We start from the raw sequence: 26,017 nt of genomic DNA on the forward strand, positions 1-26,017 counted from the left end.
GGCGCGGGCGTCGGCGGCGGCGCGGGCCTCGGCAGCTTGGACGGAGGCCATCATCCTCCTCCTTTTCGTCCGCGCACCTCGGGCGCGCTCGCGCTCCGCCTCCCCGCGGCGGAATCATCCGCTTCCGCATAGCTCGACCTCTCGCGAGCGGCGCGCTCCACGGCGGTGCGCGCCTCCGGGCGGATGCGGGCGGGTGCCCGGGCCTCGTGGATCTCCCCGCCGGCGGCGCATGCGCTCTTGCCGGCCACGCTCCGCCGACGCAGCATCCTCCCGGCGCGCCGCTCGGGCGACGGCATCCGGATGAGGTGACGGGCTGCTCGCATAGCGAGCGCGCTCGTTCTTCCGGCCGAGGAGGTCGCCTAGCGGCGGCGGCCGGCCCGCCGGATGCCCTCGTGCTCCTTCGTCACGCGCGTGAGGTCGGCGAGACGCTCCTCGATGGCGGCGTTGATGTTCGCCGCCGCGAGGTCCTCCGCGGCGACGGGCTCCTCCGCGGCGGCCGCCCCTCCTCCGCGGCCTCGTACCGGCCCGTCCGCGGTCTCGTGCCAGCCTCTCGCGGCCGCCTCCCCCATCTCCGCGTCACCGGCCTTCTTTGCCGCCGCCTCGCGCCGACGCGGAGCGCCTCGTCGTCGGCGACCCACCGCGAGTCCGCGCGCTCCTCCTCGTCCGTCCGCGGGAACCCGGCCCGGCGGCGAGGGAGAGCTTGGCCCATGTGGCTCGAAGGGTGCGCGGCATGGCGCCGGAGAAGGTGGAGGTGGAGAGAACGGTGATGCGGTTCGGGTGAGACCGCCGCCGTCTTTTATAGCCGGCGGTCCGGCGGGAAACTTGGGCGCGAGCGCTTGCCAATGGCGTTTTCGGGCGCGGGAACCTTGGTGCGCGCGGGATCTTTCCCGCGCGTTCCACCGCCCACCATGGCTGTCCCATCGAGGCCTACCATGGCGCAGCGCCGCGCAAGGAAGACGAACCACGTGGCGTCTCTTTGGGTCGCCGCGTTGGGCGCCGCGTGCGACCCAAACGGACACACGGACGCGGGGCGCTGTCCGCGTGTCCGGGCGGCCACGCAAACGGCCCAAAACGGACGGCCCAGCGCGTCCGTTTGGGTCGCCCGGTTGGAGACGCCCTCAGCCCTCAGCCCGTGCCCAAGCCAGCTTTAATCCCCCCGTGCCCTTCTCCACGCGCGCACGGCACGACCGGATCACGTAGCGAGGGGTACACAAGAAGAAGGTACAGTAGGTAAAATGCGGGGACAAAACCGGCAGTACGAAAAAGCTCGCAGGCGTGGCCGTGGCCGACTGACCAAGCGGGCAGGCAACTGGCACAGTGGCACTAGCAGTGCAGATCAAGAAGCCAAAAGCAGAGACGTGCAGAGAGAAGAGAGGCGGCGGAGCGGGAGAAAGCGCGGGAACAACCCCATCTGATCGCGCGCGCACCATCCGGACCGGAGCAGGCCGTGGCGGCCGGGGCCATGAGGATCCGTAAGCGCACGCCAGCCAGGGCCGCCTCACCGGGACCGACGCGCCACCGCGCCGAATCCCCACCGCCGCAGCAGCAGCTCAAGGTGAGGTACCTGCCGCCTGGAGGCTTCACTTGTTCTTGGTCTCTTGTCTTGGGTCCTGCTCTCTTCATCTGATTGTCGTGCCGGTTTTCGTGGAGGTTATCCGCTCACCCGCTCCGTTTGGCTGCCGTTTTGGGTGCGCAGGAGAGGCCCCACGAGAAGGAGGTGGAGGAGGATAAAGCAAGCCTGCCCGTCGTCGGAGTCGGAGAGGAAGAAGACCTGGTACCAGCCGCTTCCGAGAGAAGGTGCGTGTGAACTGCTCTCCTCCCTCTACACCTAAGGCATCTGATTCCGTCCGATTTTTTTTTTTTTTTTTTTTTTTTGGCTAACATTGTCTTTCGCCCTGCCTGTGCAGCGCAACGGGCGTTCAGAAACAGAAACCGGATTCAGAGCCGGCCACGCACGGCGCCAGCACGGCGGCGCTGCCCGCGAGGTGCACCCGGAACGACGGGAAGCGCTGGCGCTGCAAGAACGAGGCCGTGCCGGGGTACATGCTCTGCGACGGCCACATGGCGTGGTCGACACGCAGGCGGCGCAGGCCCAGGGCCAGCAACAAGAATCGCAGCGGCCGCGTCAAGCACGAGGCGGCCATGGAGGCTAGTAACCTGCCATGCGACGGTGGCGGCGACGAGTTCAGCTATTATGGAGGTGGCGGGTTCCAGCCGGGCTCCCCAAAGCGGGCGAGGAATGGTGGAGCTGGGCCCGCTCCGTGAACCAGCTCGGCGCGCGCTGCTGTGTTGAGTCTCTCATGCTTCCATCCATTCCGCACAGCTACCTTTGCCGCATTGATCGATAGCTCTCGCTTTTATTCTTATACAACAGCTTAATCAAATCCACTACAGCTAACTGCACAGGATTCACAGGCAATATGTGGCGCCTCCCTCGAAGAAATCTGAGACCCGATACAACACTGAAGAAATCTGAGACCCGATGGAACACTGTTTTTTTTAAGCAAATGATCATTCGTACACGACATTCCTGGCATTGCTTCTGCCCGTATTTTTCTTTTCTGTTTCGCTAGTCAATTTACATTGTGATTCATGCACTTAACGTTGTAAGGGGGTTGCAGATAAGATTTTAAAGATGCAAGATTTTTCAGATGCAACTGATCTTTTCAATTGCAAGTAAGGCCGCAACTAGAAAAAATAAATATCTCTGGATTGTTAGATTTGCTTTGTGATCAATGTTAAGAGTGAGTTGCAATCAACCCGCATAGGGGAGTACCGACGCATTTGGTAGGACCCTCCAAACAGGCTGCGGCGGTATGATATCGAAGCGATTGATTAGTCGCATGAGGCCTCTGTCTCGCACAACGTGAAGCTCAAAGCATCACTGATGCATGCCCGGAGACAACGCCCGAATCCGCTGTTTTTGTCGAGCCATGCCTGAGCAATGCAAAAGCGGGCATGCACGAGTGAATGTACAAGGACGTCGCCTAGAGGGGGGGTGAATAGGCGGGTTATAAAAACTTCTACTTGAGAGCTAAACAAGGAAAAAATAAAACTACACAAGGTTTACTTGTTTAGCTTAAAGCCTATCAATTAGGGTTTGCCTATGTGCACCAACAACCTATGCTAAGCATGATGAGCAACAAGGTGATAACAAGCTAGGTATAGAACATCAAGCATGACGGATATCATAATGTAAAGCGCATAGGTAAAGGAGCTCGGGTTGAGAAGTAACCGGTGCACGAGGAGACGACTATGTATCCCGAAGTTCACACCCAAGGGTGCTACGTCTCCGTTGGAGCGGTGTGGAGGCACGAGGCACTCCAATGAGCCGCTAGGGCCACCGTATTCTCCTCGAGCCTTTTCAGCAAGGGGAAAGCCTCGATCCACTAAGGGACCCTTGAGGGTGGTCACCGAACCCGTACAACCTTGGGGCAAACACCCAAGTATCAAGCTTGAGGCAACTCCACAACATGGAGGCTCTCAAGTACAAGGCCACATAAGGCTACAACACGCCACACCGGCAACAAAGCCACAAAGACTCCAACGCGCCACAACCGGCTCCAAAACCACAAAGGCTACCACACTCCACAAAGGCAACAACGTCACTAAGGCTACCACACCACAAAGGCAACAACGCCACAAAGGCTACCACGCCACAAAGACGACAAGGCCACAAAGGTTACAAGGCCACAAAGGCTACAACACCACAAAGCCAACAAGGCCACGAAGGCAACAACACCACTAAGGTCAACAAGCCCTCTACGAGACCAAAACCCCGGAATGAACCCAAACCGATGCACCTAATGCAATGGCTAAGAACACCACTAAGATGCCCAAGTCCTTCTCTCCCAAATTTCAACAAAGCTACAAAAACTATTGGGGGAATAAGGGAGGAATAACAAAATAGGAGGAGGAACACCAAATTACTCCAAGATCTAGATCTAGCAAGATCCCCTCACTTGGAGAGAGATTCAATTGGTGAAGCTCTAGATCTAGATCTCCTCTCTCCTTTACCCCAAAAATATGCAAGAAATAGTGGGGGGATCAAGAGGAGGATCAAACTCTTCAAGGTCAACAATGGAGGACAGAGAATGGGTGAGAAGAAGTAGTTGGGTCGGAGGTGGAAGAGAGGTATAAATAGGGGCTCCAAAATATAGCCGTTGCGGGCAGAAAAACGGTCAGATTCGCGCCCGAGCGCTACTACCGCTTGTCAAAGCGGTACTACAGCTCGTGCGGAAAAGACAGATAGAATATATACGAAAAATAGCTTTTGGGCCGGTAGTACCGCCCTATGGGCCGGTACTACCGCCCATGTAAAAACAACAGCAAAACAACAAGGGAAACTGGCCTGTAGGAAGATGGGCTGAGGGAGATGGGAGCTGGGCCGGTGGTGAGCAGCGGCAGCCCACTACGCGGGAGCGAGCGCAGCAGGCAGCTCGTGCGGGCGCAGCGAGCGGGGGAAGTCAACGCTCCCCTCGATCGATGCGGGAGCGAGCGGCGGTGGGCGTGGGGTCACACGGGATCGAGCGCTGCTCTCCCGCGCTCGCGTGAAGCAGAGCGAGCGGCAGCGGCGTGCTGGGCCTGCCAGGGGCAGGCGGCCCAGTGCGGGGAGGAGCAGGTGGGCTGCGGAGGAGGAAGAAAGGGAAAACGGGCCGGCCGGTACTACCGACCTGGTACCGGGCCGGTACCGGCCTGGTACCGCTTGCTATCCAAGATACAAAACTGCGTGTGCGGTACTCGGGCCGGTACCGCTCACGGTAGTACCGCCCGGCCCAACAAGATTTTTAATTCGTTTTCTTTTTCTCTGCAACACGGAAAATGCAATAACTCCAGCTAGAAAACTCCGATTGAGGTGAAACCAATTTTGCTAGAAAGAGGGCGACAAGAGCTACCTCTACACAAGGTGAAAACATGGGAAAATGTGGATGATGATTTTCTCATGGTCATAGAGGTGTAACCTCTCAATATGGTATATCAGGAAAATCATCACCCTCGCACATACAACATGCAATGCATCCGGAATCTGTTTCCGATGTGCTAGATCTTATCATGAGAATGAACACAAGCTCTAACCCATCTCATGGATAAGAACCAAGAACAACCAAGAAACACGATGCAATGCATGCAAGGTTTGAGCTCTCTCCGATGATGTGACCCACTATCCTATCGAGGACAAACCTTATCCTTGCGCGTTCCTCTCGAGTCGGCAAACTCCGTCTTCACCCTCTTCATCATTGTACATGCCACCATCTTCTTCCAACATACACGCCACTGTCATCCATCTTCTACGCACGCCACCGTCTTCGTCCATCTACCGTCTTCATCCATCTTCTACGCCATCTTCATCTCTCTTCATCTTCTACACCGTCTTGATCTCTCTTTGACACCGTCTTCATCCGTCTTCTTCATTGTACTCGATCTTCTCCATCTTGCAACCTTGAGACCAACACATGGCTATGGACACGACCTAAGATAGATTCTCAATACAACTGTTAGTCCATAGGGATTGTCATCAATTACCAAAACCACGCATATGGGGGCTCCATGTTCTTTCAATCTCCCCCATTTTGGTAATTGATGACAATCTCTTTGAGAGGGTTTAGATAAGGAATTTAGCGAACAAACCAAGTTGAATATTTAGAACAAACTCCCCCATAATATATGCATGTGTGAATGAACTTGAATTTCATTGCATATATCGGCAATTAAAACCTAGCGGAGTATCCTCTAAATATTCAACCATGCAAAGCAACAAATGCAAGCATGAGAGGCAAATGCTTAAGAACCAAACAAAAGCAATTCCCTCAAACCCTCCAAACTTCTCCTCCATTGGCATCGATTGCCGAAATGGACGAAAGGTTTAGAAGGCCAATATAGTGAGCGTTCCTCCATAAGTTGTGCATTTCTCATAATTGTGAGTGAAATCAAATGCACATATTCAATGACGAATACTCGGAGGAAATCAAACTATATTGAGGATCAAAGATTGCAAGAGGATATGAAGGTGAGAAAGCTTTGACAAATGAAGCAAGCAATCCAATGAACCATCAAACCCAATGAAAGATATTATGATAAGATCAAGAAGGATGCTCTAAGCAATATGTGGAAGCTCCCCAAGGTTTGTGCACAAGATAAACAATTTTCATTGAATAATAAGGTGCACAAACATGGTATCATCACTCCCACAAGATCACTCAAAGCAAAAGATACCAAGTGAAATAAAGATTTATAATAGTCACAAATGAGTATTTTAACTAACATTGGGAAGCTCCCCAAGGTACATGCACATGTTATAATGTTGATTTGAATACAATGTGTACAACATGGAATCCTCACTCCCTCATTGTCATTTAAAGCACAAACATTTGCAAGAGATCATATATAGAGATTAAGCATCACTTGGAATATACCAAATGGTTGAGCATCAAGAAAAAGACAAAATAAGATAAGGCTCAACCAAATGGATGTGTGGGAGGCATGACAAAACATATTATTAGACTAATACAAGGATGAGTATTGAGCATCACCATAGTCTTCAATGAATGAGATTGCTAAGCATAGCCATATACCACACAAGGTTCTCTCAAGATATCAAATGAAAACCAAAAAGAAACACAAGCTTAATAAGAAGCAAATAAAATCAAAGCTTGTGCCAAATCCACATATGAGTGTGTGAAGATGCAAATAGGATAAAGCGAGCACTCATAATCAAATTCTTTGTCTTCCAAAGTCAAATTCTTGAACCAAGAGAGTGTTCTTACAAACATAGGAGAGCTCCCCCAAAATTAGTGCACTATTTAGGATTTTGCATTTGAATACAAAATGCACAAATGCGGGATCATCACTTTACCGTTGTTTATCACAACACTAAAAAGGTTCAAGTGAAATAAGGAGATACATAAGAAGCAATGAAGAAACATGGGAGTCTAACACACAAAGACAAATTCTTGGCAAGAAATAAATCAATTAAGCACACGAGCCAAGTGTGAGGATAATCCAAAGACATACCACATAATATGTTATTCAATTGTCCAAGGACAAGAGATATATAGGAACTATTTCCTTATGGTGGTTTGCGGATATATCTAAGATCATCTTCACAACTAAGAAAGCATATGGTAAAGGATAAGAATTGACCATAATGCAAAAGGAGAGTCTTGAGAGCTTCAATTTGTTACACCAACATGCAAAGCAATGGATAGCATAACATGAAGCACATGATTTTCCAAAGAGTATATAGCTAGCAACATAATGTGGAAAGTCATGCCAAGAATAACTCTCACAAACAAAATCCAAGAGAATAGCAATAAAAGCATTTTAGGCAAAATTGGATTTGTTTGAGCAACATGTCACATAGGAGCAAGATATCTAAAATATCAATTCTATGTGACACGACCTCAAGTGTTCACATTTTCTAGGCTTGTAGGATGCACGAAGCATAATACTCCCCCATAATGTGATAAAGGCATTTTTCATACAAGAGGAAAATAAGAACCACGTGAGATAATTAATGGACATTATAGAATTTTAATTCATCATGTCGCACATTTTAAGATTGTGAAATGCACAAAGCATATCACTCCCAAAAAATGGGATAGTCCATTAATTTCTCACACGAGCCAACAACTAACATATCAACAAGATGCAATAGGCTCGACATAAGAACAATTGTACATGATGTGCCACCCAACATATATACGCATGAATGCAAGATAAGCAAGTAGGAGACACAACATACACAACCACATGCAAGGTACAAAACCAACACATGTAAAAGGGGGTGAGTAACTTTCAATGTAAAGGAGTTGAGAACTCGTTACCGCAAGGAGGAGCATGGGTAAAGGATGAAAGGAATAATACTTGACTTGAGGAAATAAGAATGATGAAGATCCCCTAAGTCTTCATGAACTAGTCAAGTCTCCATGCCCTCCACATGTACCTATTGATTAAATTTTGGCTTGATGGTCCCCAACCAAGTCGGGTCCTAAGAAGTTAGTCACAATTTTGGCTTTGTGGTGCCACGAAGGCCAACCAACGCCACGAAGGCTCACCCTATTCTCCGGTGAGCAACGCCACAAAGGTCTAGCCCACGCTCCACTAAGCGGTTGTCTTGAGGTCGCAACCGGCACCTTTACACAAAGCTTGGGGCACACATCCACAACCAAATTGGAGGCCCCCAAGATGTAACCACGAAGCTTTACACGAAGTGTAGCTTCGAGGTCACCTCACAAAGATCCACTAAGAATATTGATGAAACACAAATTCCTTTGGTGGAAGAGTAGATCTAGGTCATCTCTAGCAAATCCTCAAATATGGTGTAGTTTGAGTGGAGGAGTAGAGAGATCTAGGCGTTTTGAGCTCAACAATGGTGGTCTCAGATTTGGGCAAATTTCGTTGAGAAGAACCATTGGAGAAGAAGCCCTATTTATACCCCCCGAAGGGGATATTGCCGTTGGAGGTGGTCTGGCCAGTAGTACCGCCCGGTACTACCGGCCGGTGTCGATGTGGCGCGATCGGAGGCCGCCATGTGGCAAGGCGGGCGCTGGAAGTCGTGGGTCGGGAGGGAAGGCCGGAGGCTCCGGCCATGGTACCGGCCCGGGTACCGCCGAGCCTCCTCCTCTCCCTGGAAACATACTGTGGGACTTGCCACTTTTCCGGTACCGCGGGCGGTACCACGCCCGGAGGCTCCGGCCGTGGGAAGGCCGGTGGTACCGCCCGCGCCTCCGGCGACAACCCCCCTCCTCTCCTTTTCTTCTCTTTTTACTTCTTCCTTTCTCTTCTTTCTTCCTTTATTTTCTTTCTTTTCTCTCTTCCATTCTTTCTTCCGACTAAGTCCAAACAAGAATATCATTTCATTTCCTTCAAGCTCTTCAACTTTTGGGCACAAAGATCATCGCTATATCATTCAAATCTTATACAACAAAATTAGTAGCATATAATTATTGTCATCAACATGTTGACACTTACTAAAAAAGATATGTTCTTTCACCAAGGCCAACGGCGTGCACACCAACCATTTCTTTCGCGTTATCGACCTTCCAGCTCTATCCGCCGCCACCCGTGTGATGTGAAGACTCCCTTGCCATCTGAACAAGTCCAACGCTGACGTCCGTTCCACCCTGTCATGTGGGCCGCACGGTATCTCCTGTCCGCACACGGCATCCAACTTAACAAGACTGACTAATCTCCTGTCATCAACATTTTTTAAAAAATCTCCTGTCATCAACATTTTTTAAAAAATCTCCTGTCATCAACAGAGAGTCCATCATGTTGAAGGGTCACCAACATCCGCCTAGGAAGCCATTAAAGCCGTATAAACTAGGGCGACCAAGACTAGTGCCCCTCGCCGTCGCTTTCCCCCGCTTTTTTTTTTCTCTCCCACACGCACAAGAAGAAAAAGGAAAACAGAAATCACAACCCCCTCCTCCTCTTCCTCCTCCAGTCCAGTCACCTGATCTCCGCAGCAGTCGTTGCCGGTGACAGGGTTTAGAGCTTGTACGCTTCACGCGCGCCGGCCAGTCTGGTGCCGTGGTGGTAGGTGAGCTGTGGAGTCGTGGGTCAAGTTACGTGCCGTGAGCCGTCCCACTCCCATGTCGGCGGCGGCGCGGTGGGCGGCGGCGCTGCTGACGCTGGGCGTCGCATGTTTGGCGGCGGGGCCCTGGGCGTGCGCCGCGCAGCCGGTGGTGCTGTCCAGCTACGGGCAGAGCAGGCTCTCGCTCAAGCCCTACGACTGGACCTACCTGCGCGGTCAGAAATTCTCGTCCGACTTGTTTCTTAGGATGTTGTTCCACAGGGCAGAGGCCTATCTATACCTCTGTTTCTACTTTGCTTGCTCGACTGACTTTTGTTGTTAAGCACTAGCAGTATTCCTTTCCCCAGTCAAGAAAAAATGGCGCACTCATATTTATTTCACCCATGTAATTAGTAAACTAGTTTAACTGTTTCATCGTTATTTTTTTTCCTTGCTACCAGTTGACCTGCCGGCGTCATTTTCTTCTGTCACCATGGATTTTGCAACTGACAGAGATATTGTAAGTAGAAGGCTCCGCTCTTCCTTCAGTTATAGTATTAGCTTTCTGTTCACGATAGTAATTTGTTCATACGTGCATGACCTATGCTGGCCTGCCTTCGCATAGTCAACTGCCAGCTTGGGTAACTGAAAAACATGCTTCATGATTAGCAGCTGGGTCTTCTTGTATGCACCCGGGATCAAATGGGAACAAAACACGTATATGCTTCAAATAAAGCTAACTAGTGACGCACTGAGACTTTCTGTTTTCCGAACCTTTTAATATTATTATTTCTTTATCTCCTATTTTTATATACCATAGTTGAAAAAGCGACTAATGCACAGTTTGTGCAATGTGTTTCTTAAATAATGCAGCCCAGGGAGCACTTACGAGATCTTCCGAGAAGCGATCTTGCTATCATCTGTTTGATGATTGCCAACCCTCCTATTCCTGATATATCTGGTTATTATTTAGAAAATTTATGTGAGTGCCACATATATTTTCTCATGTGATTATGTACTTACTATTATGATATCTTCATTTCTATTTTGACAATCTTGTATACCTGTACAATTGCGGCCAACTTGTTATGACCATAGTCTTCAAACTGAAAGAGATAAGTTGTACCAAATTATTCTCAAGCCAATGATAATTGGGTGCTATAATCTCCCTTGAAAGTCCATTACGAATTTATTGCAATACTGTGACAGATAGACACCAATTTCAAAATACTGCAGTCCTTAAAGGCAAAGGCGGAAGTAGTTAAGATGTCAATTAATATTTTGGTGTGTGTGTTTTTCTTCCATCCTGATAGCTATGAGTTGTGGTACTATCCAACCTGTAGTTTTTAAAATAATGGCATGCAACTTGTTTAGTCTAGATGATGATGAGTATATTTGTCAAAAAAAGACACTGATTTGTGGGCATTCTTCTAGTAAGTTGTGTTTTTACATCTTATTTTGATCGGAACATAATATTCTCTGTTTACTCAATTTTCTGATTACACTAATTTTGACAGGAAGGTTGTTTGTTGCAGTATCAGACTTTCTTGCTGTTGGATCTTTTGGCAATATGAATAACCAATCAAATCTGGCGCAGTGCATACCATTTCAGAAAAACACAACGATAGTGTTAACAAACGACCAGGTTAATTATTCTGATGCTTTGACTTAGAAGGCAATATGTGCTAGCTACCTCATGTATAGTCACGGCCTAGCAGCATAACAACTATAGTAATGCTACCAAATATGTTGGAGTGGTAGTTCATGCTGGGTTTTTCATACTGCTATGAACATCCCATCACATGTAAGCTAGTGATGACATTTATATGATCACATTTCCTAATAGTTCAAAAAACATGTTAAATAATGAGAAATGCTAATTGTCAGGAGGATTTTATGACATTTAATCCAAATTTAAGTTTCAGAACCCAAGTAATGTCTGCTCCCGCCGCTCATGTTGAATCGCTACCTCTGTATTAGTAGTTCTGTGCTTTTGCAACTTAAGTTTGAACAATCACCTATTGACACTGTATTAATATTTAATTGTGCTGTCCATTAATTGTTTTATTTTCTAGAACATATCCACCTCCCAGACACAGTGGTAGTCGATTGCTCAATGTTGACCATAATCTTAAATACAAATAGAGAGACAGATTTAAGAACTACTAGCTGCAGAAAAGTCAAGTTAAGCCAGATAATTTCTTGCATGCTTCCATTTGCTGGAGTTGCCCATCATCAACATATTAAATCTTTTACCTGATTGGTGCATGTAATTCAATATAGCATATGCCATATTTTCTTGAACAATGGCATATGGCATATTAAAACCATTAGATCCTGAGTTTGAGACCTATTGGCCTAGTTTATGCAATTTTAAGAAAATTAACTGCAGCCCACTTCAAGTCCATGTCATAGGCATGTGGAGCCTCCACCTGAGAGGGAATGTCAAAGCATCCTCACCTTTTTTCAATAGCTTAAGCTTTTGGCTGAACTGCTTGGTGCATGAATCTTAATACCATGGAGTATTCTGTTACTCCGCAGGGTCCAAATACATCTTTACCTTTGGCTCCATCCTTGGTTCGGCCTAAAAGATTTTACTTTAGCATGTGTTGCTCCTTTGGTTGCATGATTTGGCTCACTAGGCCGCTAAACTGGTGTAGTACTGACTACCCTGATCTTAAGTGCAAGGAGATTATTTTTATCTTCTGATGTATCAGCAACACACTGAATTTGAGTTAGAATCCATCATATTAAGAAATTATGTGAACTTTTTGATAAGGAGTATTAGTATTGGTTTAGGAGTCTCCTTCCTTGTACCCTAAGTCATGTGTACTATATATTTGCCCAGACACAAGTTGCATCCATACACTTCTCATGTACTCACTTTTGATGTGTCCAGATATTACCAGGCGTTTGGTACATTGGTTACTTCAATGGCCTTGGGTCTGCTCGCACACAATCAAAGATGGTACAATTACTTCAGATTAGTGCATGAACTATTATAACTCTTCCATTTCGTATAAACATGTAAATAAAACTTGAATCCTGATTGTTATAATTTTCAGATTAGCCGAGGGAGAGCACGTTCAGTGAGCACTAGCATTACGGTAGAAGGATGCCCCAGTTCAGCATTATGGGGACCCTACTGCAACCAAACAATTGAAATGATTGGTTGTTCTCAGCTGTCAAGATATAATAACTCAAGAAATCTCTTAGTTCAGACTATCGACACGAAGAGAAGATTGAATACTAGAGAAAATAATAGACATACTAGCTTCCTATTAAGGTCGAACCTTCCAATAGGACATGCACTTGACTCCAATAGTACTAGCTTACTGGGAGTGGAGAATTTGATCACATGTTCCATTTCAAATGACTCTTTATGCCTCAGGCAAGGCGATATGAAGTTTTATTTCTTGGATATAGACAACTTAGCAGTGCAATTTAGAATTGCAGCTGCAAATTTTGGATTAGTCCAAAGGGCATCCTTGGTTTGTTACTTGCGCTACAACGCCTTCCCTCAGAGAGTTTTGCATGATTACTCAGGCGATATTAGCAGTGGTCCCTTGGTTATAAAGCTGCCAAATATTGGACGATGGTATATCGCAATTGAGATTCTGAACAAAACAGAGATCAACAATATAACATCACCTATGCCGGATACAACTTGTTTCTCATTTGATTGGCAAGTAACTGGATGTCTGGATGGAAAAGCTGGAATTAACTGCTCATGGGAAGCATATGTGCTCCAGGTAGGTTGAGTACTTGACAGAAATGCATTCTGTACCATTTATAATCAAATACAGTCTCATGTTTTAACATTTATAACTCTTTAAGAAAAAAGATAAATACAGCCATGACAAAGACTGTTGATCTTTCCCTTGACAAGTTAACATACAGTGGCAGCTAAATACTGGTGCCTATCTTTTTCGGAAGTGTAATTGCCTAGGAGGTTTACCTTTTTTTTTTTCCTTTTATATTGTAGTCCAACCTGATTTGGCCTGTCTTTTGATCATGGAAATTCCCGAGTAAATAAATGTCAAGATTAACTCCAGAAGCTACACAAGAAAAAAAGGGCAAACTCTTATCACCAAGGCACCAACATTTCTGGGATTAACCGACGCTATGGATATCACTGCTATTATAGGGCTACTAATATTTTTTTCTAATGATGTGCAATCTTGCAAATGCGATATACATGATGAAGTCCAAAATTTCACGTACTTTTTAATTTATAGGGGGTATTGGATAGGTATAGGGAATGTTATCAGAGTCTATTAGCGTTACTGTTGAAGTTTAGCAGGTTATCAGATTTCAATAATCTTATGTACCTGTTCTCCATTGAAGAGTCATCACTTTGCTTTTAGTTTATTTTGCAAAGTAGATTTTATTTTATGATGCTGCAGTCTCGACTTCTCCTTTTGAAATAAAGCCAGCACTTTGCGACCCAAGATATCTCAATAGATTGAAGCCTTAGTTTGTCCAGCATGGTTGCTGGAGCAAGTAAATCGGAGAGTGCTATGTGCACTCTTTTTTTCCCCGCAAAAACGCAAAAAGCATTGCGTTTCGATGCATTGATAGGAAAGGAGTTTTTTACAAGCCTAAGACTAGGCTATTACACCCAAACACCCACAGCTAAACCGCAGTTGACAGCCACTAAACGGACATTACAACAGAAGCCTCAACTTACAACACACTAGACTAGAAGCCATCCACGCCCACGCCCAGAATGCCGCAGACTGGTCGAAACCTCTACAAGGAGGACAGAATGATCCAGTTCCACGCCCTAGGCACCACACCACCATACACTACCACCCTCGCCTGATGCAACAACCATCTAGCCCGCCAAATGCAGCAAGCTGAACCTCACGATGCGGATAGCACACAACAGAAGCTGATGGTCATCCTAGCGTCGCCGACACAACAAAGTCAAAGTAGACGTGTCCAACCCATTGTTGCAAAGACGCCACAGAGTGAGCTCCTCTGCCAATCAAAACCCTTGCCGATCAAAGTCTAGAGCTTGTGCGTCACAGACATTACCAAGAACCTGCCTGCCGCAGCCAAGACTTGTTCTGCCTGAATCACACGAGCCGAAGCGGCTCACCTGGGAGCAGCAGGGGTTGCTGCCCTGCCTCATGCACTCTTTGTGTCTATGAACTTCATTTCTGAGTAGGCATCTTTATTAATCACACGTTTTTACATGCAGAGAGTTCCTAAAAGAAATCCTTCTGTCCCTTTCGAGTCATATTATGTTCCTACTGATGGGAGGGCAATGCTGGAAGATAGCCACTTCTTGCTCGAACAGTTTTTAAGCAACTCATCCTATGAGCAATTTGCATGGACTTATTTCCTTTTGGATGTTCCCCAAGGTTCAGCGGGTGCACTTATTCATGTCCAGCTAAAGTCAGATAAAGAATTAAATTACGAGCTGTACTCACGATATGGTGGTTTACCATCAAATGATAGTTGGGATTACTTTGCAAGCAGGACAAGTAGCAGTAATGGTTCAATATTCTTTTCCTTACAGAATTCCACAAATTCAGACATGGATCTATCTATTTTCTATGCCAAGGAGGGAACTTGGTGCTTTGGAATTAAGCATCCAAATAATACTTCAAATTCTCAGACATATATATCTGTATCTCTTCAGGGATGCCATAGAAACTGTAATCAGAAAGGTGTTTGTCATTCTTCAGTTGATGAAAGTGGGTTAACGTTCTACAGGTAATTGAATGCTTAAGGTTTGCCCTGCTATTTTGATGGATTTTGTACGTTGGTCCTGTATATGATGTTTGGATATAATATTCGACAAAAATAGTAATTAGGTCTTGCTATGATAATTCTTAAAGATTTATTCTTCTCATTTTCCAGCTTCTGCACTTGCGACCGTGATCATGGTGGTTTTGATTGCAGCGATGAATTAGTTTCGCCTAATGGTAAGTCTCATATAAATAGATAGATTTTATTTTTTTGCGTCATTGTAAACGCTGTCCACAAAATACTCACAAATACTAAGAAGTTTATGACAACCCGATGAAAACATGACAAATGAAAATTTGAATGTTGAGAATGGAATTATCTGTTGTCTAGTAGGTCCATTCCATTTTTTTACTGATTCTACAATGGACAGGGGTGACGAGATAAACTATGCTATGTAAACTTCGTTGCAGCACCAAAATGCAAGAAATAATAAACCAGCATGTGCCTAGTTCTTGAAATATCATGATATCGATGTAGTTGGAAATTCTTAACATATCAATGCCGGATTCATCTTATTTTCAAGGAGAATGCATTACTTTATGCAACTAATAATCCCTTATTGACCAGTTGCGATTTATCATTTTACAAATATGTAATAAATTTAGTAAATTTCTGTATAATGGTGGTTGTACCTAAGTGCAGGGCACATCAGGCAGTCTGTCTTTCTAATCGCATCAAATGCTGCAGCAATTTTACCTGCCTTCTGGGCTCTCCGGCAAAAGGTATATTTATTCTTTTAGTTGCATCATGAATCGAGAAACTTATTGGACAGCCAAATTGTGTCGTATAGTGTAACATAAAAAACTTGAGGACCTTACTTGAGCCATTTACTTAAATTTGATGACCTAGATATGTCCTTTTGCAATTTTAGGGACCCTTGGTGCAGCTTACTGTTTTATTTATTTCTATCATCTGGTTCAAGGAGACTGCTTTAGCACTGGGACTATTTCTAGTGTTTTGCACAAGCAGGGCTATATCCAGTTGAACATAAAATTGTTGGAGACCTGTTAGATATGAACAAATGCCTTTGTGTTCTCTTTCCTATCATTTTCGAAACAAGCATCTTATGATCATGTGGGAATATGTATACTATAAAATTTCATGTTGAACTTTGAGGATGAACATTCCGTGAGATAAGTAGTTTGCCATAATAACATAAATGTTAACTCAATTAAATCTTGTCACCATGACAAAGGTGGTTGAGGTTGTACGTAGGTGCCAAATGACTGCTAGCCTGCTAGATTATGTTACTGTAAAATACCATGCTTAAACCTGTTTCATATTTGTATATCTTGATATTCATTATTCAAATATTATCCACATTTAAGAAGCTAAATTTGAATTTTTTGTTGATATAAACTCAGTAAATTTGACCATTAACATGGTAACTTTTTCTCATTTGCCACCTAGGCGTTCGCCGAATGGATTCTTTACACTTCTAGTGGAATTTCTAGTGCTTTGTACCATTCATGTGATGTGGGCACCTGGTGCATACTTTCTTTTCATGTATTACAGGTAAGATACTCACCATATATCTTACATGTGTATACTGATAATACACATATTATTGACATAATGCTGTACTAGATAATACACATATTATTTTACAAGCATTACATGTCGTTGCACAATCTGTTTTCTCTTATGTAGGGGGCTAGAAGAGAAGAATAGGTAGGGATTAGGGGGCTAGAAGAGAAGCATAGGTAGGGAATAGATATTTTATTATTTGTCTTCCTTGCAAGGGGGTACATCCCTATATAGACCTTGCAGGTCGGTTATTGTTCACTGAACAGTAGTTCCAGCTTGTGACGGCTGGAAATTATTACAAATTTCTCATTTGTAGAGCTATTCAAAACTAACATAAAGACAGTCTCTTCTACTATGGACCCCTACAACCCTGCATACTCCTGGACTAAGCTGTGTCCATTTAACAGCCAACTGGACTCTCTTAGGTGCCACCACAGATGTATCCAAGTAGTAAATAAACTAACTCATGTTTATCCTATGCATTCCTTAATTGACACACATGTTGTTGTGTTGGGCATTCCGGCTGGCCACAGGGCCTAGGCCCATGACCTTTGGGAATCTTGTATGTTATGATTGATATATTCGTAAAACAGAACTTATCTCACTCTCTAACAGGCCACATGTGCTAGTACAGATGGGTTACTTAAATTTTGATAGAGTAGAGGATAACTGAGGATGCAATGTCTTGGTTGGATGATATTTGTCTCCAGTTCAGGACATTTGGTCTGTGAAATTGTGTGCTTTCGCTGTTTTCCTTGTTGTCTCCATACACTGTAAAATCACAGCCTACCACTTGCCTTCTAATTTTTTTGGACATCACACTTTTGTCGGCTCCATCAACAAACACGCTTTTGCGATGTTTGAGTAACGCCGACAAAGTGTCTGTAGTAAAGCCGTTTCTGCTACTCGAAATACTTCTGATACACTATTGGGCCATGACACCTGAACTATTCTGATTCAGTTTTTGGACTTCTGGCTTTCATTCATGGCTGTTATTGGTACATTTATATATATGGCTACAATTAAAGAAGCTTCAAAACGAGCTATGCATACTGCTGTTTTTATTCTCACAGCTATCTTAGCTGCAACTGGTGCCACCAGGTATGTAAATCACCGGTTACTTTTGTTTGATCAAGTATCATGAAGACTGGGTGCATCAATGTATGATGAGTTACCATCTCAGATCTGCCAATATCGGTATCGTCGTTGCTATTGGTTCACTTGGCCTGCTTATTGGATGGATATTGGAATTCTCTACAGCACAAAGATTTACATGCTGCTCATGGCGAATTAACCTCAGTGTGCCTCAAAGGTGTGCTTATATTCATAGTTTTATGAAATGATATTGTTATGCATGTCTGTATCATCTGTATCTTAGTTTCAGAAGCCTACATTATGAATTTCGACATGCTAACACCGTTGTGTGCAAGTTTATGTCAGTTACGATTCATAATATCTAGCATTTCCATTGGTTGGCTGATCAGCTGATGTATTCCTCATATTGCCGTTCTTTCTTCCAGATGGCCAAACCTAGTGCCTTTGTTTTGGAATACTCTGGAGATGTTAAACAAACGGTTCCATTGGCTGTATTTACTTGTTGGTTTCATCACATTATCTTTCGCAGCTGTAAGCTGGAAGCTAGAATCAAATAGTAGCTACTGGATTTGGCACAGGTGTGAATCATCTTTCCTTGTTAATAGTAACTTCAGTTTTGAAAGTCTAGCTTGTGTGGATTTACCACGATAACTGGGGTATGTGTAGCTTCCTTCGGTAGCCCAATCAGCCTCATACCTAGCCTTGCCTAGCAAGTAGCCAGTACTTGTTTAGTAGATCTCATTATCTTCTTTTGCCAAGCAAACTTCATTGGCAAGGATTGCCTTGCCCATTGACGCAAGGAAACTAGTTCACTCATGTGCACGAGGTTTGACTGGTCTATCATTTATTTTCATGATAATGTGCACCAAATATTTCCAAATAAATGTTATCAATACTGTAAGAATATTATAATTATGTAGAAAGAGAGAATTTTCTGGAGGTGGAGACGTGGAGTAGCTATGCACATGTTTTGAGCATGTTTCACAGAGATTTAAATTTCAAGGTTGAAATTTTGATCAAGTTTTATTGATTTGATTTAGCTCAACAAATTTCATTAGTAAGTTCCATGAAGATTCGAGATTCCTGTGGTCGAAGTTTCAAGTGGGTTGCAAACAAGTTCTGTGGAGGTTTTAACATGTTTTTATAGTTTGATAGGAGTCCCGAGTTGGTTTTGCAAGTTTCATGAGGGTTATCTACCCTGCCTTGGCAGGCAGCTAACTATTTCCAACATAAAACACAATCACTATATGCTTTCAAGGAAAAAAGACAGACACCTCTTTTTCATAACAGAAAAGGAAGCAAACACCCAAGGCTTCATAACATTGCTGGCTAGCTTTCCTTCACCATCACTGTAAGGCAGGCAAATGGAACTTGAATATTCCAACTTATTGAGGCGCAAAAAGTACATTTTGAATATAGTGTGAATGCACTCCGTTGGAGAAAATGTGGTTTTGTACTGACGTTTGATACTTAGTCTAGCTTATCCTAACTTTGAACGAACTTAAGAGAAATTTGTTTTTTCTGCAGTATGTGGCACATAACTATCTATACGTCTTCGTTCTTCTTCTTATGTTCAATGCGTGTCAATATGATGGTTCATAGTCCGGAGACAAACTATGAGTTGACGAGGCAAGATTCCTTGCCAAGAACAGAGTCAAGAGAAACCTAATGATATCTTACTTCTGGTAGCAACTGGAAATCCATGGACGAAAGGTATTATCTTACTACAGTGAAGAGCTTGATGCCAGACCCTTTCTGGCAGCCCGCACGTCTGAGCCTCACTACTGTAAACGTGTTCATATATATGGGCTTCCTTGCAAAACTGCAATAATCGGGGGATATTGAAACGACATGTAATGTTCGTTGTTAACTTCATCACATGAGAATTGTAGATAGTGTGGTGCAACCTAGCAACTTTAGATGAATTACCCTTTTTCTGGGGGAATGGTAGTGAAATGCCAGTAGAGATATCGTGTAATTATATTAGGCAAGTGTTACAGATTTGATTATTTTTCACACTGCACAAAAGTGCATTCTATAGACAGGAAGATATTATGTATAGCAAAATACATTGTAAAAAATTGATGAGTTCTGTGTACCAGAATAATGATGGCACTGTCATGGTGAAAGATACTAAGATACTAAGATTCAATCTCGAAAAAAAAAGATACTAAGATTTAGTGAGTCCAACTCTGGACTTGTCGCACATTCACTCGAAAGAGTGCAGAGTTCACCCTCTTCCACAACCATATACAAGAATCCAGTGCTAAAGAACTAAAATAACGGGCAACACTTCTAAATTATTCCAATAGGCACCGACAAAATTGTAAAAAGTAGATGATACTCCATGTGTTGCAGCGGAAATTTATAGACACGAAAGTAGAATATTATTGGATAATCTACAGTAATTAACATACATGCGTGAGAACTTTGTAAAAAATACTCTGGACTGAGTTTACCCTTTTCCACAACCATATACAAGAGAATCCAGTGCTAAAGAACTTCTATAACGGACAACACTTCTAAATTACTCTAATAGGCACCTACAAAATTGTAAAAAGTAGATGATACCCCACATGTTGCAACGGAAATTTATAGACAAGAAAGTAAAATATTATTGGATAATCTACAATAATTATGCGATTATCGGTGAGAACATTGTAAAAAATACTGCACCTACTTGTACCCAGGTTTTTACAATTCTTCAGAAGACAGGAAAGTCCTTTCCTTGCCAACAAAATAAATAAGGAGACAATAGATCTCCCTGGAGGATAATCCTGCTACCATTGAACAAGATCGAAAAAGAGACATTCCCGACCCCTCTCATAATTGCATCGACAAAACGATGATTAAATCCAAGTTTCTTCATTATAGCTTCAAGATAATCCCACAATTTCAAACGGTCCTAAGCTTTCCTCATATCAAGTTTGAGGAGAATTATTCTTACTCTTATTTTCTTTCATAAAATGCAAGCATTGGCATGTTGTGATTACATTATCCGTCATGAGGCGACCAGAACACAATCTCAAGGAGAATCACCTTCAGCAGGTTAGCGAGTACCTTGAATGTAATTTTAAACACCACATTGCATAAGCTAATGGGTCTAAATTGAGAGAGGTATGATGGTTTTTTTACCTTGGGAATAAGTACGATTATTTTTTCATTAATCTCCTCCGGTGAATCATCTCCGTTAAGAAGCCGAATCACCACATAAGTTCTAATGTTTTTGAAAAAAAAGTGAGATGGGAAGCCATCCGAGAGCCAGGTGCTTTAGTAGGGAACATTTTAAATAAAACATTTTTCGCCTCCAACTCAGAATACGTTGCAAGGAAATCTGAATTCATCTCCCTAGTGACCATTATTGGTACATGTGATAACACTTCCTCTATGCCAATCGTCCCTTCTGATTTGTAGAGATCTTCATAGATTTTTTGTGTCATTTCTTCTAACTCGGATGGGTTCTCACACACCATACCATTAGACCGCACAAGACACTCTATCTTGTTCTTCTTTCTCATATAGTTTGCTTTATGATGAAAGAACTTTGGGTTCTTGTCTCCTTCAGCCATCCATTGCACTCTAGCACGCTGACGCAACATGACTTTCTCACGATACCCCAGCTCGGCTATACGTTCATCCACTTTCATTTAATCATGTGAGAGCAAGTACAATAGAGACTAGATGACCCGTTGCGCTATCGCGCAAAAGGCAAAGTCAAGTCAGAATTAAAATTATACGTTTTAGCTTATTTTAATATTAAGAATTAGTCCGGAAATTAACTGTTTTAGTATATCACATTCACAATTTTGTACGATTTCGTATTATTTTTTCAATGCTTTTGTATAATCTCCTCACCAAATTATTGTTAATGTAGCAGAAGAGGTAGTACAATAAAAAAAAGGATAAAAGGACAATTACTAATCCGAAGAAAAATGTATCTACTTCAAGACAAAAGGTTTGGTTCAAGATTTTATATATACATTAGAAAAATACATATATAGAAAGTTCAGTAAACAATATAAGTATATGTACAAATTCACTGGTAAATGCATAGGCTTTACTCTCACGACAACAAATGTCAAAGAGCTTGATTTTCCTTCCGAGTCAATTCATCCCAACAAAAAAATATAATCAAACTTTTTCATCGACTGCCAAGATCTGCTCCTCACAACATAATCTACGATGAGAAAAAAGTCAAATAAGTATTTAGTTTTAGCGCCTAACATTGCCCTCTATTGACTTTGTTCTAACACAAAAAAATCTAAGGTTAATCACACGATTATTTATGCAATGTCACACTTAACTGATCAATAGATGTAGAATCTATGATTTCTTAAAGCGATCGCTGCAGGGCATATTATGACATATTTTGTTTGAATTGGAAAAGGAACAAGAGAAACAAAATAATTGCTAAACGTAGTAGATGGTTTCGTAATCATATGGAGCCCCCACAAAATGACTAATTCGCAGAATATGAACGCAAATGACATGTTTCAGCTTTAATCAACTGCCAGCCAATAAAAATATGAAGACCTTCATGAAATGATCAGAAATCAAATATCAGTTGTACCAGCATCTTTGTGCTTGGTATGAAAATAATATCACTATATCAATATTCTGAAAAAAGAAAAGCAATAATAATCAACAAAGCTGAATTCAAAGAAGAAGGGGTACAACTGAGCAGCATACATATCACCGAAAATCCCAGAGACCAAAACAAGAAATACATGCTGATCGATGTAATAAATCTTAGTTCGGTCGCCTTTATTATTTTATTGCTACTCCTGCTGCCCTAGCGCCACCGGCCTTCCCGCTGCCCTCCCGCTCGAGCTCGTCCCCGGCACCTCGCGCCGGCGGCCTCCTCGCTGCCCAAGCTCGCATCCGCCTCAAGGAGGCCGGTGCATCTTCTTCTCCATCTCGGGCTGCCGCAAGCTGCGCCCATGCATCCACCTGAAGGAGTCGATCGCTGCTGGGCCAGCTTCTCCTCCCGCCCGGGCGGCCACAAGCTGCAACTCTGCTCCCCGCTGGGCCAACATTTCAAACTGACCAGCTACCTTGCTAAGGCTCTACGGTCGGGTTGGCTCCACCCCTACAGTGTAGCATTTTACATTGACTGTCAAACTGACCAGCTACAGGTTTAACCACCATAACATAGGATGACGTGAAAGCTAAATGAGGCATCAGAGCTGGGTGCTCACAAACATCTTAAGAAACTGAAGAACAAAAGTCTCATCTCAGGAGCTATGCCCAAGAACGAGTAGCTTTGCAATATACCACAATTGATAGAGAATGAAAGAACAGAGAAACAATCAACACCATATCATATTTTTGTAGTGATGTAAGATGCATCTAAGAAAATAAGATGTTAACATGCTTAATTGTGCTTACTTTCTATGAAACTAAACTCCATCTTCTAACTAAAAGCAGTAGAAAGCACAACAAAATATAATTAGAAAAAATGTGTGCTGATAAAAGCAAAAGAAGCATGCCCAGATCTTGATTTTGAAGAATATATTTAGTTCTTTCATAACCTGACAAGTCTATGCAATTAAATAAACGAGCACACTCCAAACTACCACGAGTTGAAATGCACAACATAAAGAGAAAACTTTCATACATGCATAACAACCCAAATGCTCTGAAATCTAAAGCATCTGGGATAGTTGCATTGCAAAATACGAACACTATCCTTACATGGCATGTTTCACCTTAGTTTTCAGACACCTAGACTGCATCTTGGACACAGATAATCAGATACGTAAGAGAAGATCTATTTGTATCCCATGTCTGAATCTTTGTGCAGCAAAAACTTCCCTTTATATATCTTTCCGGGCTGACAAAATAGGAGGAATAATAGTACAACAACTAAAAATAATACAAAAATGCAGTTCGATATCTATGTTAAGCATTTTAAAATAAAGTGCGTGTGATGGTAGAAGATTGCATATTATCATTACAAATTAAGTAACAAACTCTAATGTGCGCCATGAGATTGTCAATCAAGGGAACAATAGTCACGAGCACACGGGAAGGTGTAATCCAGAAACAATAGACACGCCATGAGATTGTCGATCAGGTGTGTTATTACCTTGTTCCCATTCTGAAACGGTCATGTCTATGGAGACCTGGTACTATGAACACCTCCTAAACAACATCATCCCATCCTGACTTGAAGCAATAGCGGCGAGCAACCTCTTCATGCTGGCGATGAGTTAAAGGAAGAGGACGGACAATAAATAAATAAAACATTTACACATAGGGTGGATGTACTAAATTGAAAAGAGGAAATCACACATTAACCCTAAAAGAAGCGAGTCTAATAACAAAGAGCAAGTTGAACCCAAGCCAAGAATGAAGAACCATCTCCGAACCACTGAACAAAATATTCCTACCAAGTGGAAAGGTTGAAAGGTAAAGTAACCCAGGAAAGCTAATTTCTATTTTGAGATCAGCAGTACTACCTTTATTTTTCTCTTAATGGAGAAAGCACATCACTATGAAGGCCAACTTAAGAAAAATGCAATAACCCTTACAGCTAATAGTTAGAAACATTAGGTGATAGGCATCAACAAAGGCTATTAAGAGCGCTATTTATAAAATCCATAATCTGAGATAACATAAATTAATATGATGCATAATTGTCAATCATAACCTAAAAAGGGAGCATATATACCAGGATATATTAAGAATTGATCATAGCTACCCTAGATAAACCAAAATAACAAGTATAATCAAAATGGGCCCGAAATGGCAGAGAAAGCTGCGACAAGCGCAAAAAAATCAGCATGAAAACATTTAGCATCCGACAATGCATGGCGAACAAAGATGTATAAATAACAACACCTATCTCGGAGGCATTAGCATATCCGGTTTCCGATCCATCTAGCGGCCTATTGAATTGGTAGTCCGGTCCCAAAAACGAACGAATATGTGAAGATGAATCATCAACATCCGTAGTACGGAAAATGATGAAAATAATACATTACCGATTCTCATTAATAAAGCTAACATAAATGAAAAAACAACAGTAAGAGGCATGAACTGAATCCTTCATATGTATGTTAGCTCAGTCCATAGACTTCTGTTCTCTTCAAAATCCGCTACCTAAAGAAAAATAAAAAGATTTCAGAGAAATCCCTCTTGTGAATTGCAAAGTTATTGCAAGCCAGTGACCCAGAAATAAGTGAGTAAAAAGGGTATGCATCGACTGAGCTCTATCCGATTGTAATCTATCAACTTTTTTACAGGCACTGGCATGGCCTTTTAAAACCGCACACGGAGAAACGAATTCGGGTAGAAATTCTATTGCTAAGTAGTTGGAACCCGAGTACTTTTTTTTTGTACTCTCACGAAGTCACCTTGTGTATTAATACATAAGGCACCATGCAAATAAATTAGGATGGCCATGAAATTGTGCTATCAAATATAGTATGCCATTTTGCATAAGCCATCTTAAAGCTTATACATCAGCATTGTTCGTGGAGAAACATGAGAAGCACTATCAGAGAGGTAAACTTAAGAACAACCACCTCTGTGGTGTGCTACACACAAATAGGCACAGGCCACCGAGTATTGTTTTGGGAAGAAAATAAATAAGCTATGAAGGTATGCAATAGACCGTGAAATTTTAGGGCAACTACTAAATGCATTCCCCATAACCAATGTAACGCTAATTCCAAGCAGGTCAATAATAAGCATGTAAAGGAAATAGTATGTGTCAGAGGTTGAAAGGCACCATTACTGAGCCAACAATAGCACTATAAAGTAGTGCTTTTTCTAATTAAAATAAATTCTTAGATGTATAACACTACATGTAGCTATGGTAAACATGTCGAGTTATCGACAAAAAGACAGAGAGAACACTGCAGATCCTTTACGGGAAAAGAGGCCAAGGAGGGCCAAGCAGGTAATGTGGCATCTCTTGTCCTCCTATTGTCATCCAATCAATAGTCTTTTACGCCTGACATCTATAGAAATAATTAGTGTGCACATCTTCAGCCTCAAACCAGGAAACAATTTGACAAAACAAACTGCATATAATATTATAATTGGAGCTAGCTCTGCATTGCGCCGACAATTTAATGAAGCGAGAATGGAGGCTAGAGTCTGTCTCCTGCAGCG

The 26,017-nt window shown here is 43.0% G+C and overlaps 1 protein-coding gene and 1 long non-coding RNA gene across 3 annotated transcripts; both read left to right on the forward strand.

Moving 5' to 3' along the window:
• Positions 1 to 2,081: 2,081 nt before the first annotated feature.
• On the forward strand, positions 2,082 to 2,650 carry LOC124705491. The gene is made up of 2 exons (XR_007004037.1): positions 2,082 to 2,288; positions 2,416 to 2,650. It is a non-coding gene; the product is annotated as an uncharacterized LOC124705491 (long non-coding RNA).
• Positions 2,651 to 9,419: 6,769 nt separating this feature from the next.
• On the forward strand, positions 9,420 to 20,048 carry LOC124650572. Of its 2 annotated transcripts, XM_047190083.1 has the most exons (14): positions 9,420 to 9,750; positions 9,976 to 10,034; positions 10,388 to 10,496; positions 11,050 to 11,159; positions 12,414 to 12,482; positions 12,580 to 13,266; positions 14,721 to 15,238; positions 15,386 to 15,450; positions 15,917 to 15,996; positions 16,685 to 16,789; positions 17,763 to 17,902; positions 17,985 to 18,113; positions 18,322 to 18,474; positions 19,424 to 20,048. In XM_047190083.1, the coding sequence occupies exons 1-14, from the start codon at positions 9,594 to 9,596 to the stop codon at positions 19,563 to 19,565; spliced, it is 2,523 nt and encodes an 840-aa protein (XP_047046039.1). In that variant the 5' UTR covers positions 9,420 to 9,593; the 3' UTR covers positions 19,566 to 20,048. The 2 variants fall into 2 exon arrangements, with proteins under 2 accessions (XP_047046039.1, XP_047046040.1); XM_047190084.1 differs by lacking the exons at positions 9,420 to 9,750; positions 9,976 to 10,034 and having other exon boundaries at positions 10,387 to 10,496; positions 11,032 to 11,159.
• The last annotated feature ends 5,969 nt before the right edge of the window (positions 20,049 to 26,017 follow it).

Source organism: Lolium rigidum, chromosome 4 (assembly GCF_022539505.1).
Source record: "Lolium rigidum isolate FL_2022 chromosome 4, APGP_CSIRO_Lrig_0.1, whole genome shotgun sequence".
NCBI lineage: Eukaryota > Viridiplantae > Streptophyta > Magnoliopsida > Poales > Poaceae > Lolium > Lolium rigidum.

What these genes read in the sequence shown, in the direction of transcription:
- LOC124650572 (XM_047190083.1), top strand. Translation starts at nt 9,594, where the DNA reads ATGTCGGCGGCGGCGCGGTGGGCGGCGGCGCTGCTGACGCTGGGCGTC. An exon ending in TTTCTTTTCATGTATTACAG is followed by an intron (nt 16,790 to 17,762) that starts GTAAGATACTCA and finishes ATTCTGATTCAG; the next exon opens with TTTTTGGACTTCTGGCTTTC. An exon ending in AACCTCAGTGTGCCTCAAAG is followed by an intron (nt 18,114 to 18,321) that starts GTGTGCTTATAT and finishes TCTTTCTTCCAG; the next exon opens with ATGGCCAAACCTAGTGCCTT.